The sequence below is a fragment of the Labeo rohita genome, chromosome 14 (genome assembly GCF_022985175.1).
Source record: "Labeo rohita strain BAU-BD-2019 chromosome 14, IGBB_LRoh.1.0, whole genome shotgun sequence".
Taxonomy (NCBI): domain Eukaryota; kingdom Metazoa; phylum Chordata; class Actinopteri; order Cypriniformes; family Cyprinidae; genus Labeo; species Labeo rohita.
In genome coordinates, this window is record NC_066882.1 from 18,687,722 (window position 1) to 18,700,233 (window position 12,512).

At 38.3% G+C, this 12,512-nt stretch overlaps 1 protein-coding gene and 1 long non-coding RNA gene across 2 annotated transcripts in view; one reads left to right on the top strand and one right to left on the bottom strand.

Annotated features, from left to right (window-relative positions):
* Positions 1-11,901, top strand: part of ctnna1 (catenin (cadherin-associated protein), alpha 1) — a 105,637-nt gene extending 93,736 nt beyond the window's left edge. Inside the window, exons 17-18 of the mRNA XM_051127173.1 lie at positions 9,316-9,450; positions 11,049-11,901. Of these exons, the coding sequence (XP_050983130.1) occupies positions 9,316-9,450; positions 11,049-11,339 (426 nt within the window). The 3' untranslated portion in view covers positions 11,340-11,901. The remainder of the gene's footprint in view (positions 1-9,315; positions 9,451-11,048) is intronic.
* LOC127175877 (uncharacterized) overlaps positions 1-12,512 on the bottom strand; it is a 44,275-nt gene that overhangs the window by 9,826 nt on the left and 21,937 nt on the right. The window lies entirely within an intron of this gene.

The window sequence follows — 12,512 nt, forward strand, 5'->3', positions numbered from 1 at the left end:
GGTTGGAGCTTAACTCTGTAGGACATGGGCCCTCCAGGACAGAGTGTGGTGACCTCTGCTTTAGCAAATTGGTCTTAATCTAAATTCTGTTCTGTGATCTTAGAGGTCATGGAGAGCTCACTGGTTAAAAAGAAAAAAGCAGTCCTGTGAATCTGAAGGATTGCTGTGAAAAAAACTGAAGGTAGTATAGGAGAGAGAAACAAATCCATAAGTTCAAAACTCTATTTGAGTGTCCCAGTGCGCATTGTTGGTTCAGTTGTGTGAAAGTTGATGCAACATCAAACCACCCAGACATCTTGGAAAAGTTGTCCATCACACTCTGCTGTGAAAACAAGAACTCTTTCAGCTAAAAAAAAAAAAGGCTCGGAAGAAAGTTCATCTTTCAAGCAGGACAGTGACCCGAAAGGCCAAATAAATAGTTGCATGACTCAAGAACACAAAAGCCCTACAGTGCCTCGGATATTGTTTTGATCTCAGTCCAGTTCCATGGCACCATTTAACAATTGTAGTGTGTAGGCGTCATCCAGCTAACCTGAACAACCTGAAGCAGAAGCAGGCTCTTGCAATCTAGTGAGACATTTATCGCCATGTTTGGAACGGATCCAGAATGTTTTCTAGTTACTTTCAGTCAAATGAAATTTCAGTAAAATATCACAGTACTAAATTTCAATGTAGCATTTGTAATTTGGGAAATGAAAATCGTTTAATGGTCTCAGTATAAACTGTGTGAAATAGGTGCTTGTAAATATGCTTTGAAGCAGGCAGTCCTATTAATAACTGTTAGGGAAGTGGTTGTCTCTATTTGGCAGGCATGTTGGCGGCTTTTGCTATGTCATGCTGTGGCTATTCAGCTGCCTCAGTGATAAGTGAGGCACATACAGTATAAGGCATATGATTCTTGTATTTTATCAGAAAACGTAAGAATGTTTTTCATCTGTCATTTTGATTGAGTATAAATCTTCTCTCTGATCTTAGATCAGGACTTTATTAGACTGAGATAGAATTGGCACTTGCAAATATTAGTCTCTTATTTTTTCCTGTGGGTAATTGGTTGGATAGGAGCAAGATCATCACTCTGTTTCAAATGCCACTTGATTGATTATCACGGTCCATGATGGCTTTATATTTAGCCGTTTAAAAAACAAGTGCGCCGCCAGACCATTTAAACGCAATATAAAACACATTAGCCACATGAAGGGACGTTCTTCTCTCCAAGTGCATTAGAGTTCTCTCTATTAAAGAAACTACAGATGAATCTTTTATCTTGGTAAAAAATGACTTTGATATTAACAGGTGCTTTTAAAATGAACTTTCGATTGCCTTGGATGCTTTACCGTTTCCAGTTTGTACGTTGAATACTGATGACTGTGTGGGCTGAATGCTCTGGCCTTCTAGTTACACCTCTGTAGAAAGACGATTTACGTAAATGTTTGTATTTTTGAATCTGTGCAGGATGTCTGTTTCATTGCTGTTGCATCCACTTCCCCCATATCTGTATTGCAGGATGAAGCTCACACAACCAAAAAAAAAACAAAAAAAACAGAGAATGAGTTCACACCTGAAAGATCCTAGGAGATCAGGTTTGCGGTCCAGAAACTCTTCTTCGAGGGGTCACAGTCAGTACGTCAAATCTCCACCTGCGCTGTTCTCAAACTGTCTCCAGCAGAGGTTTATGGAAGATGAAGTTTGCTTACTGCAGACGGGTTTCTTTTTTCTATGAAGATTCGGGTCTTCTTTCAGATGGACTAAAGCAGTTTTGTGGCAGATGTGTGTGTTTCTGTGCCTTCTGGAGATTTACTTACATTTTCTTCTATTTTTGCAGCCCACTTGGCACCTTTTTTCCTTTTGAGATGTTTTTTAGCCTCTAGAGATTTAGTTAGATTTCTTGCAGCCCACTTGGAACCTTTTCTCTTTTTCCCTTTTTTTCCATTTAAAACTCCAGAGATTGACTTACAATTTTTTTTTTTTTTTTTTTTTTTTGAAGATTGTGTTTACAGCCAAGGTAGTGGTTTTCAATCTGATGTCTTATTTTAATGTGTCACTTTTGGAAGTGCAAAATTAAGTCATTTAGGAGTGCTTTTGTTAAATGTGATTAGCGTGTCCCTCTCCCTTCGCTAAGAGTTAAGTAGAAGATCTTTAAATTTCAGATGCTAGCTTAATGTCTGTCAGTGTGGAAAACAATTGGTAACTTCTTTTGTGGTTTGGGACATCACATATAAACACCAGGTAATCATATCTATGAAAATTCTCTCACAGAAGACCTGTGGGTGGGCAGAACGATTTCATCACTGCTCTAATCACCTCCATATGTCATGTGCTCTGTTTAGTAGAGAGAAAACACACACCTCATTCCATCCCCTCTTGAGAGGAGTGCAGCGAGCGGCGTATCGATATCTCCTCAGGCTTTAGTGGGCATAACCCACAAAAGAATGCATTACCCAAGAAGCTCCATTTATAATCAGGCCTGCTCTATATTAAAATGCTGCTATGTCAGGGAATACGGGAAACTGGCATTTCTCCTCCCTGATGTGTTGAGAAAGGTCAGAACCCTGCTCATGCTGTTCTACTACCGCCGCCCATTTAAAATGGAATTCAGCAGGCCGGATGACATTTTCTATGATGCGGCCTGACCTTCCTACTCACTTTTATAGCAGGATATTTTTAACGTTGAGGTGTGAAATCCGTTATATTTTCCAACACCTGCATTCTCTTCCGCTCATCAGTCCCGATAGCGGCTGCCCCCTTGTTTTCACCGTTTTGAACAACTTTCTCTGTGTAGTTTGCCCTTTTTTTTTTTTTTTTTTTTTTTTTTTTTTTTTTTTTTTTTTAATTCACTCATGGTTTCACACAACTCCATTGCAGCATCCATGCCAGAGGACAACATGGTATTTACATAATAATGTACACATTTGCAGAGAGAGGGAGAAAAACAGTGTTTTCTGTATTTTTCAGCATTGCCATTTTCATGAATATGCAGAGTGGAAATTGCTCACTATGGCAGCTACAGATTAAATTTAAAGGGTTAGTTCACCTCCAGAATAAAAATTCCCTGATAACTCACCCCTATGTCTGTCTTCAGTCAAAAAGAAATTAAGGTTTTTGAGGAAAACATTCCAGGTTTTTTTTCCTATATAGTGGACTTCAGTGGGAGCCAATGGGTTGAAGGTCCATATTGCAGTTTCAGTGCAGTTTCAAAGGGCTCTACACGATCCCAGCTGACAAATGAGTGTCTTATCTAGAAAAACAATCGATTGTTTTCTAAAAAAAAAAAAAAATTTAATATTTCACAAAAATCTGTGCCTTTTGCTTCCCTAAGAAATAATCAAACACATTTAATATAACAGCATATAAATGTGCAGTTTAAAAACAGAAATTGATGGGGGCGTCATGCAATGTCAATCCTGTTACCATTTTTAAAATGTAAATTTAAACAGTTCTTACGTTTAATATAATCAATACTTACAAGTAAAATCCTTTCAAAGTGTACAAAATGTGCTTTTGTGAACTTGACTATTAGCTAGCAATTAGCAAATTTTTTGAAATCACCAAACCTGTTACTGTCAACCTGTTGACTTTGAGACATGTAGGTAACAGGGATGGCATTGATTAGGTTTGACCCTGTTTTTAAAGATTGTCTGTGTCAAATTCAAACATTTTAAAGGTCACCTTCAGTATATTATTGAGCTAATGCCTGTATCATTCAGTGGCATATGAGTTCTAATTAAACTATAGTATCTAGTATTGCTCGTGTCGGTAACAGGGTTGACAAAAATGCCAAAACATGAGGTAGAAAATACCTCATAAATGAGACAGCCTGAGATGGCACAATACAATTTCTTGTCATTTTAAGGTGTCATCATGTGATGGATATTTAAAAAATGATTAAACTTTTTTTACTTTGTTTTTTTTTTCAAGTGGAAAAGGCACCGATTTCGTGGAATGACCCAAATATTTTAACTACAAATGCTCTTCTTGCACTAGCTTTTGCCCTTGCACTCACGCATTATGTAATAATGCACGTGTGACATAGGTGGAAGTACCGACCCCGTGTTTACAAAGTGAACGTGCACAGAAAGTCAAACACTCTTTACAAAAAAAGGTAAAACACTGTTGTCAGATGATCAGAGGTGAAAATGAGATGTTTTTCACCCTACACTACCTTTTTAAATCAAAGTACACAAACAAAAGAACCTACGGCCCATGAGTTTTCCAACATGATTATACAATGCCTGAAGATGCACATGTTCATCGCAGAGCTAGTGCAAGTTGAGCATTTGTGGTTAAAAAGTGTATAAACTTATTTTTTTTTTCGGATCGTTTCGCAAGATGAGACTCTTATTCCTCGGCTAGGACTGTGTAGAGGCCTTTAAAGCTGCAATTTGAAACTTCAACCCGTTGAAGTCCTCTATATGGAGAGAAAATCTGACATAGTTCACCCAAAAATTAAAATCATTTACTCATCCACTTGTCATTTTAAACCTGTAGGACTGATTTTTTTTTTGGTGAAACTTCCTATGATCCTATGAGAAACGGTCAAAGGAAAAGGTAGCTATATTGTCATTTTAACACTTAGCATCTTCCCAAGCTTCATAAATTCTGTAGTATTCATTTGAGTTTATCTAGGTCACTTCATTAGCGTTAGTTCATCTCTTTTTGCTGATGCACCTGATGGAAACATAATGGTGATACTTTTTCTATCAGCTAAGGTGCTAAAAGTGCCTCTTCTTAACACTTTACTTTAATAAAGACTCATTGTCATATTAGAAAAGCAGTGCACTTTAACATCAGCCCATTACTTTTCAACGTCATGTCCTTCATTAACCGGCATATATGAGCGAAAGATCTTTCTTCCACTGATTTCTGTGAAAAGGAAAACCAAAAGTCCTTGAGAACTAGTAAAACGTGTATTTTTTTTTTTTTTTTTTTTTTTTTTTTAGTATGTTTTGGGTGTTCTTAGAAGTAATTTTCTAAAAAATTAATTACCAAGAAACTCCTGCCGCACAGAATCCAAAGTCTGCGACCAGGCAAGGTAATATTCCTTAAGTGCTTGCATGTGCATTACTTAAAGGTTGAAGAAGGGCTGAAGTTGAATGTAAGGTTACGCTCCAGTATGTCCTCTAGGGTTATATGAGTTTCCTAAAAAGAACACTCTTCTCAGACGATGCTTATTTTTAATGGAGTGATTGGTGAATGCAGAATAAGCTCTTGGCCCGGCCTGATAAGGGACTTACTGGACACTGCACTTCTTTTTAAAAAAAAAAAAAAAAAATGCTGTTTTAGCACGTCCCTTCACCGCGAAGTGCCCCCCAAATCAACCGCATCGGCAGGACCGCGTGTGATCTGCATGCGTCCCTTGCAGGTGGACGAAGAATATGCTTGAAGAAAGCGGGGAGGACTTTTGTTTGACATGTGCATCATGTATTCACATGCGTCTAGGTCAAGGCAGGCAGGCTGCATTTCCTGTTCAACTTGGATGAATTCAGCAGCTGAGCATGCACAAGTGATGCTTTCAAAGGGCCAATTCGAGCTGTCTCAAACAGGAGTCGAGCCTCTAATTGGTATGCTTAGCAGGTTTCATTTTAGCAGGGCTCTGTTCTGATTCACCACCGCTGTCCTCTCTCTCTTTCTCTCTCACCCTCTCCCTTTCTCCGCCTCGCTCTGCTGTTTGTCTGACTTCCTCTGCAGTAAGCTCTCTAGCTCTAGGGAAGAAAAGCAGCTCGGTGATTGATAAAAATTTGGGGCTTTATTAATGACTGCTGGAATAATGGGTGGAATAGTAAAGCAGACGAGAGGCGGACGCTCTAGCTTTCTGTGCTCGAATATGGACACTCCTGTGTCCCTGCTGGTTCTTTATGATGAGCTGGAGAGAGAGAGTGGGAGAAGTTCTGCCCAGACATGCCCAGACATCCTGACTTCCCGCTGGGGAGTGATGATGTGCCCAGCTGGATAATCTTTACTACAAATCCCAGAATGCTTTGAGCCAGCTGGAGTGGAAACTGCCAACGCCAAAGCAGTCAGAGCTACACAGCTGAATATTCTAGCAGCGCTGCTGGGGCTCAGAGCATAGCCAGACTTGTTGCTGGATCAACATGCCAGATGTAGGGGTGAGAAGCCCTTAAAGGCAAGAAAATTCTTGCTTTGTATTGCTGTGAATGTAATCCTGTCCTCCAACCCTTGGCACAAATGCTTTTACAGTATCCTGCAGTCATAGAGTCAGCAAATACTGTAATACTGTAGGGGGAAGTAGACGCAGAGCAGATTTTTTCCTTAGGCCAAGGAAGTGCCTTTCTTAGCTTATTATAGCAAGTCTCGTGCACCTAAAAAATAAACATTTCTTTTTAAATTATATTAATATGTATGTTTTTAATTTGCCACACGATTATACACACAATTTGGAAACAATTATTTTTACTTTCCATGTTGTAGCATGTAAATCTCGCACTTCACCTTTAACAAGCTAAACTTCAGGGAAATGCTGTGATCGTATGGCAGCTAATTCTCACGCTGTCTTGAAAGATGAGCAGCCTGTTGCCCTCTTTATCACTCCATCACACACTTCCTGTTTCTCACCAGTTTTTTTTTCTTGGTATCCCACTCTTTTCGCCCACTTGTCTCCCATCTCCCTTTGTCTTCCTGTCGCTCTGTCTTGTTTCTAACAGTCTGTGCCTGTCTATCTGCCCTTCTCTCTCAGTGGGGTGTATAGACAGACTGATGATTATTAAAGTATGGTGAAGATGCCCTGACTCAGACTGTGTTCTGCTGTATCTCCAGTTGAATCTCCCACAGGCACATCTCTGCAAGTTTGCTTTCATATTCCACTCTTGTATGTTGAATTACTGGCCTTAAACATTTAAAATGGATGCATGCCGAGAGCTCATTTAGCAAAAATGCTCAGAGGTTGCCAGTTCATCATACATAAAACCATCCCTGTCACTCTTGTTTAATCTTCCTCAGTTTTTTATTGTTAGCTATCATATGAGTATATGAACAAAAACAATCTCTACAAGTGCTTTGAGAGTCACTTCAGAAGAATTTCACAAAAACTATCGTCATATCTCTTCAAGAAACTTAAAGGTCTTCACAGCAACCCATCAAAATAAAAGTTTGGATTAACTTGAAATTGTGAGACATGTTATTTAATGTAATGATAAAGACTTTTAAAATGGAATCCAAATTAATGGAAAACACAGAATTTGGTAAAAAAAAATATTTTGTTGGGCCTTAAGATGTATTTTTTTGTTAAACTTTGAATAAATATATTTTAAACTGTGCAAGATTTTTATGATTAATTAGGCGTTTTTTGATTAATAAAATATGATTTAAAATTAGAAAAATTAGAAAATTTAAAATGAAAAAAAAAAAAAAAAAAAACGGAATCTAGAAAAATTAAAACGGAAGAAACTGAATTTGGAAAAAATAAATAAATAAATCGGAATTTGGGAAAAAATAAAACTGATTTCATAGGGCCCTAAATGACCATCTGGTTTTAATTTCTATGTCCTACAGGCACCATTTTGTCACAGGTTTCGTCACATTTTTTCTTGCCCCATTTTTGTGTTATGGCTAACTAGGCTCTATTTTAATTTGGCTGAGTAACTGCAATCTTAAATTGCGTGCACCAGAGTTTTACATGAAACTACATGGTGCATTTTACGTTAGAATTATGCATATGACATCTGTGAGTGTCTTTCCAGCCCTAAACAACTTAAGTATGCATCTGCAGTCTAGATTTTGTTTAAAATAATGGAAGTTTGACATTTTCCCAAATGCTTTATGGCATTTGGGGCAGAGTTATTGAGATAAAGGCACTGTTGGAAAGCTGGCTTGATGTAATTATGTGCAGGCACCCTCAAGTCCTGCTTGTTCAGAGCATTTCAATATAAAGATGTGGGGCCAGGCTCTTTGAACATTATTACTGTGAAGAAACTATTGTTACCTTGGAGACTGGTGAAACATCGTGAGATATTGATACTGGATGGCCAAACTATGGGGAAAAATAAGTACTATAATAAGTACAAACGACTGGTAAATGGAGCTAGTGATGTATTCACTGAGGTGCAGGCTTTTTATTTTACACTTAGGAATGAGCAGGACCATTGACTAGTCAACTAATTGATTAGTGAGCTTGACTAATTTCTCTCTTTATTCAGTGTTGCAGCCAAGGTGTTTTAGAGGGAATGAAAGATGCAAATTCAACATCTTTAGCGTGCTGACAATGTTCTGTGCTAAAAAGTTTTGCACTCAACCCTCTAAAACCCAAGAAGTTGTCTTCAGATTTACCCACTTCGACTGCATCCATTAAATGAGCACTTTTGTAACAACAGTACATTTCAAGAAAATTGCTAGTTTTTGTGCCATGAAATTTTTTTAATTTAAACATTTTTATTGTTTGTAGTAGTGTTTAGTTTTTTTCAACCACAGAGCTGCATTAGCATTTTTTTTTGGCCTTTTAATTATATAGGGTGCCATTAACAACTTTTTCTGGATGTTCAAGCTCTTTATCACTTACAGTAGCTTCATCTTTTCACCCTGATACATATGTGTAAATACCTAAATTAGTAAATGTTGCAGTTGAGAATTAGTAATAAGCTAGCTGTTGATGCAAGATCAACTATTGGGTTAGAAATGTGCAAATTGTGACTCTTGAACTGTGGTTGGGTTTATACTTAAGATATTCTTTAAGAGCAGGCACGCAGAGGACGGTTTTCTTCTGTTGGATACAAAAGGATTTAGTTTTTCTTATAGTTAAATGATAAGGACAGTTTGGCTGTGAGCCCTCGGTGGGCCCGATCACCTGCCACAATGGGGAATCGAGTGAATTTGACTAGCACATGCAGCTGGACAGGTGACTGGAGCGTTAGGGTATCTGCAGGCAACAGTCAAAGATCCTGAAAACAACCAGCATGTTGAACATGCCTTTCACTTTAGATATCAGTCGAAGTATTTCTGTACAGACGCTTGCTTGTCTGACTCACCATCCGTCTCGACGTGTTTTCTTGTCAGGTTTATTAAATGGTGCATCTGTATCATTAGGCCCACACAGAGTCTACGCCTCAAAGTGCCACGGATTTCCACAACCAATGAATCAAAACGCCCATCTTTCACACGCTTCTACACCTCCCTGCCCCCTCGCATGTCCATTTTTGAAATATTTTGGCTAATTTTGGGTTTTCAACTACCAATAACTCTTATAGTAGCATTCTCAGCTCCATTTTAACATGTTTAAGTGTTAACAGATTTTTTTTTTTTCCCTATAATCAGTGTGTTTTTGACAGAAAGTAACTGCTGTGTCTCTCTCTCTCTTTCTCTCTGTAGTGTCCGGATTCAGCGTGCAAGCAGGATCTGTTGGCCTATCTGCAGCGTATCGCCCTGTACTGTCACCAGCTCAATATCTGCAGTAAAGTCAAAGCAGAAGTGCAGAATCTGGGAGGAGAGCTTGTTGTGTCTGGGGTAAGTTCTCATTTACTGGGAGGGAGAAAAGAACAGAAAGACTTGTTCCTCTGTGGCGAAAAACCGAATTATCTAAACCAAAATAAAATTACTGTTATTTTCACCTATCCGTACCATTAGGACAAGAACAACTCGTGCTGCTAAGCTAACTTATTTTCCTGTTTTTGTTTTACCAGTCAAGATGATTAGCTTGCCTATTTACAGCCCTTGTTTTAAACTATTTTTCAATTTGTTTAATTTTAGTTTGTTAACCATAATTACTTTTTTCACATATGGGCCATTCTATATCTGCAAAGGCAGAGTTGGAAACATACAAGTTTCTAATAAAAAGGGTTATATTGACCTATTAACATCTACCTTGTAAATATATTTTTTGCTATTTTATTATAGTTTTCAAAAAGAGGTAAATCAATAACTATAATAAGAAAATATAAAAGAATTTTTTTTTTTTGAGCTTCATCTAAAAAAAAAAAAAAGAAAAGAAAAACCGATATTTTTAAAAATAGCAATGGAATAAAGTCTAAAAGTTTAAAAGTTGAAATTTAAGGTTTAGGACGGACAGCCACCCTCCCAATTAAAGTACCCACTAAATTATGATTTTACAAATATTAAGCTAACTGATATTTGAGAGATTATTTTGGGTTTCAGTAGAAATTTCAATAGGATCTTAGTAAACATCTAAGATTTGAATACTTAAATGATTTTCAAATGTGTTTTTTGGTTATGGGACAGCAGTTTGCACCAATTCTGTAGAATGGCCCATATAAGGATTTGAAAACTGAAGATATCTGTACATTTATTAGTTTTAATCATTTAGTGGTGTGTTCACACTTGTCATGTTTGGTTCAGTTAAAATGAACTCTGGTGCGCCTGCTCTGTTAGTGCGGTTCATTTGAGTAAGTGTGAACGCTGTCATCCGAACCCTGGTGCACACCAAACAAGTGGACAGAGACCGCTAAAAAGATGTGTCTCGGTCCGCTTCCAAACAAACTCTGCTGCGATTTGAAAGAGATATGAGCGCAACACTGACCAAATACTTCTAAACGAACCACGAAAAAGGAAGTAATGACAAGATGAGACGCTAGAAGGGAACAAGCAGTGTATCAAAAATAAAATATCATTCATAATATGAATATAATGAATCATATTCATGCAACAATGAGCACGCTTAGTACAACAGATGGCATTAGGTGTATTCTGCTTTAAAGCCGCTTTAAACCGAATGCACCTTTTCCTTTTATTTGTAGTGTTCGTGAGTTTCGTCACCAGATATACGTCATTCAACCTGACCAGTCAGGTTGTGAACATATCACTATGCCTTTAGGTTCGGTATCTTTAGGTTCACTGTCAGAAATGCCAGTGTGAATGCTAAGCTGACCAGGACCAAATTTATCATTTTCCTTTTTGGTCCGGGCCAAATGAACCAAACGAACCGAACAAGTGTGAACACACCATAAATCTGTTTCTTCAAAAGATTAGTCTCTGACGTGTAAGCTGAAATCTTTTAGTAGTCCCTCAGATACTCTGAAAGAGAAATCCATATCCAATAAGTGTGGGAGTTCCTCTAACAGTCTTTTCAATTTCCTCTCCATTTGTAGGTGGACAGCGCTATGTCTCTGATTCAGGCGGCCAAGAATTTGATGAATTCTGTGGTTTCCACCGTGAAGGCCTCCTACGTGGCCTCCACCAAGTACCAGAAGTCTCAAGGAATGCAAAACCTCAACATGCCCGCTGTCTCCTGGAGGATGAAAGCTCCCGAGAAAAAGCCTCTGGTCAAACGCGAGAAACAAGATGACGGTCAGACCAACAAAGTGAAGCGCTCCTCTCAAAAGAAGCACGTCAACCCCGTGCAGGCCCTGAGCGAGTTCAAAGCAATGGATAGTATTTAAGCGGCCTTTACCCCCGCATTTCAGTAGATTATGCTTCAGAAGTAGATTGAGCCTTAAAATCAGTCGGATTTAGCAAATACACATTTAAACGCATTCCTGTACCTTAGTCACCAACATGCCTTTTTCCATAAGCAGTGGCTGTGTGCACTAAGGTCTCTATATAGCAAAAGTTATATTTTTACACACGAATGCATTAGTCTGCTCAATCTTCACACAAGATTTCTTCCTAAGAACAGGTAGGGGCATACATTAAATTTCGGGCATTCCCTCACAGTTTATATGTACGTTTCCCCCTTTTCTAGATGATTGTGTATTTTTTTTAAACGTATAAGTGTATTTTACAAGAAGACTTTTATATATTTCACACCCTAAGGGCTTTTGCCCATTACTGTCTGATTTTTGTTTTTCCTTCCATTTTTCAAGCCTATGCAAACTTACTGTAACACTTGCAATACTTGTTTTGGTATGAAACCATAAAAGAAAAAAATAGGCTTTGATTTAGTGTCTCAACACCAAAGTCAATGTATTTTGCTGTGCCTAATAAACTTTTTGATAACTCTTTTGTTTTATCCTTTGATTAACTGTAAAATAGATAACATTTGGTGAATATTACTGCTTTATATCTTTAAACGAAATCATCTTGCATGAGAAATTCGAGAAACAACTCGAGAAACAATGTCAAACTCTTGCTTGTCACAGTTGCCTAAAAAAATAACAATCTCAAAATGCCCTCAGTAATCTCAAGGAGCAGCAGGGCAATGCGAATGAGAGGCTGAGAGCGAGCAAGTTCAATCTTCAGCCCTGTATTTAAATTCACAAGACTGGCCTTAGGCCTCTCTTCTCTCCTCCTCCTTCCCATCCTCCCACCCCTCCATGACTCAGACACTGATTAAATGAATCAACACACCTCTTATTCGGAGGAGCGCTCGCTAAAGAGTGGAAAACTCTTGGGTTAAATGGGTGTGGATGGACTGGGCTAGAAGTCTGTGTGCCGCTGAGCACGACCAACGATAAATGGGATTAAGCACCCCGAACGCCCCAAAGGAGCTTCCAAATCACAGCGATCGATATTCCTCATAAGGCCTTGTTAGTTAATGAGTTCATTATTATCGGCTGATCTGTTGAATATATCTTTGGGTAGGAAAACATCTCTCAGTGCTGCTGCGTTCATGT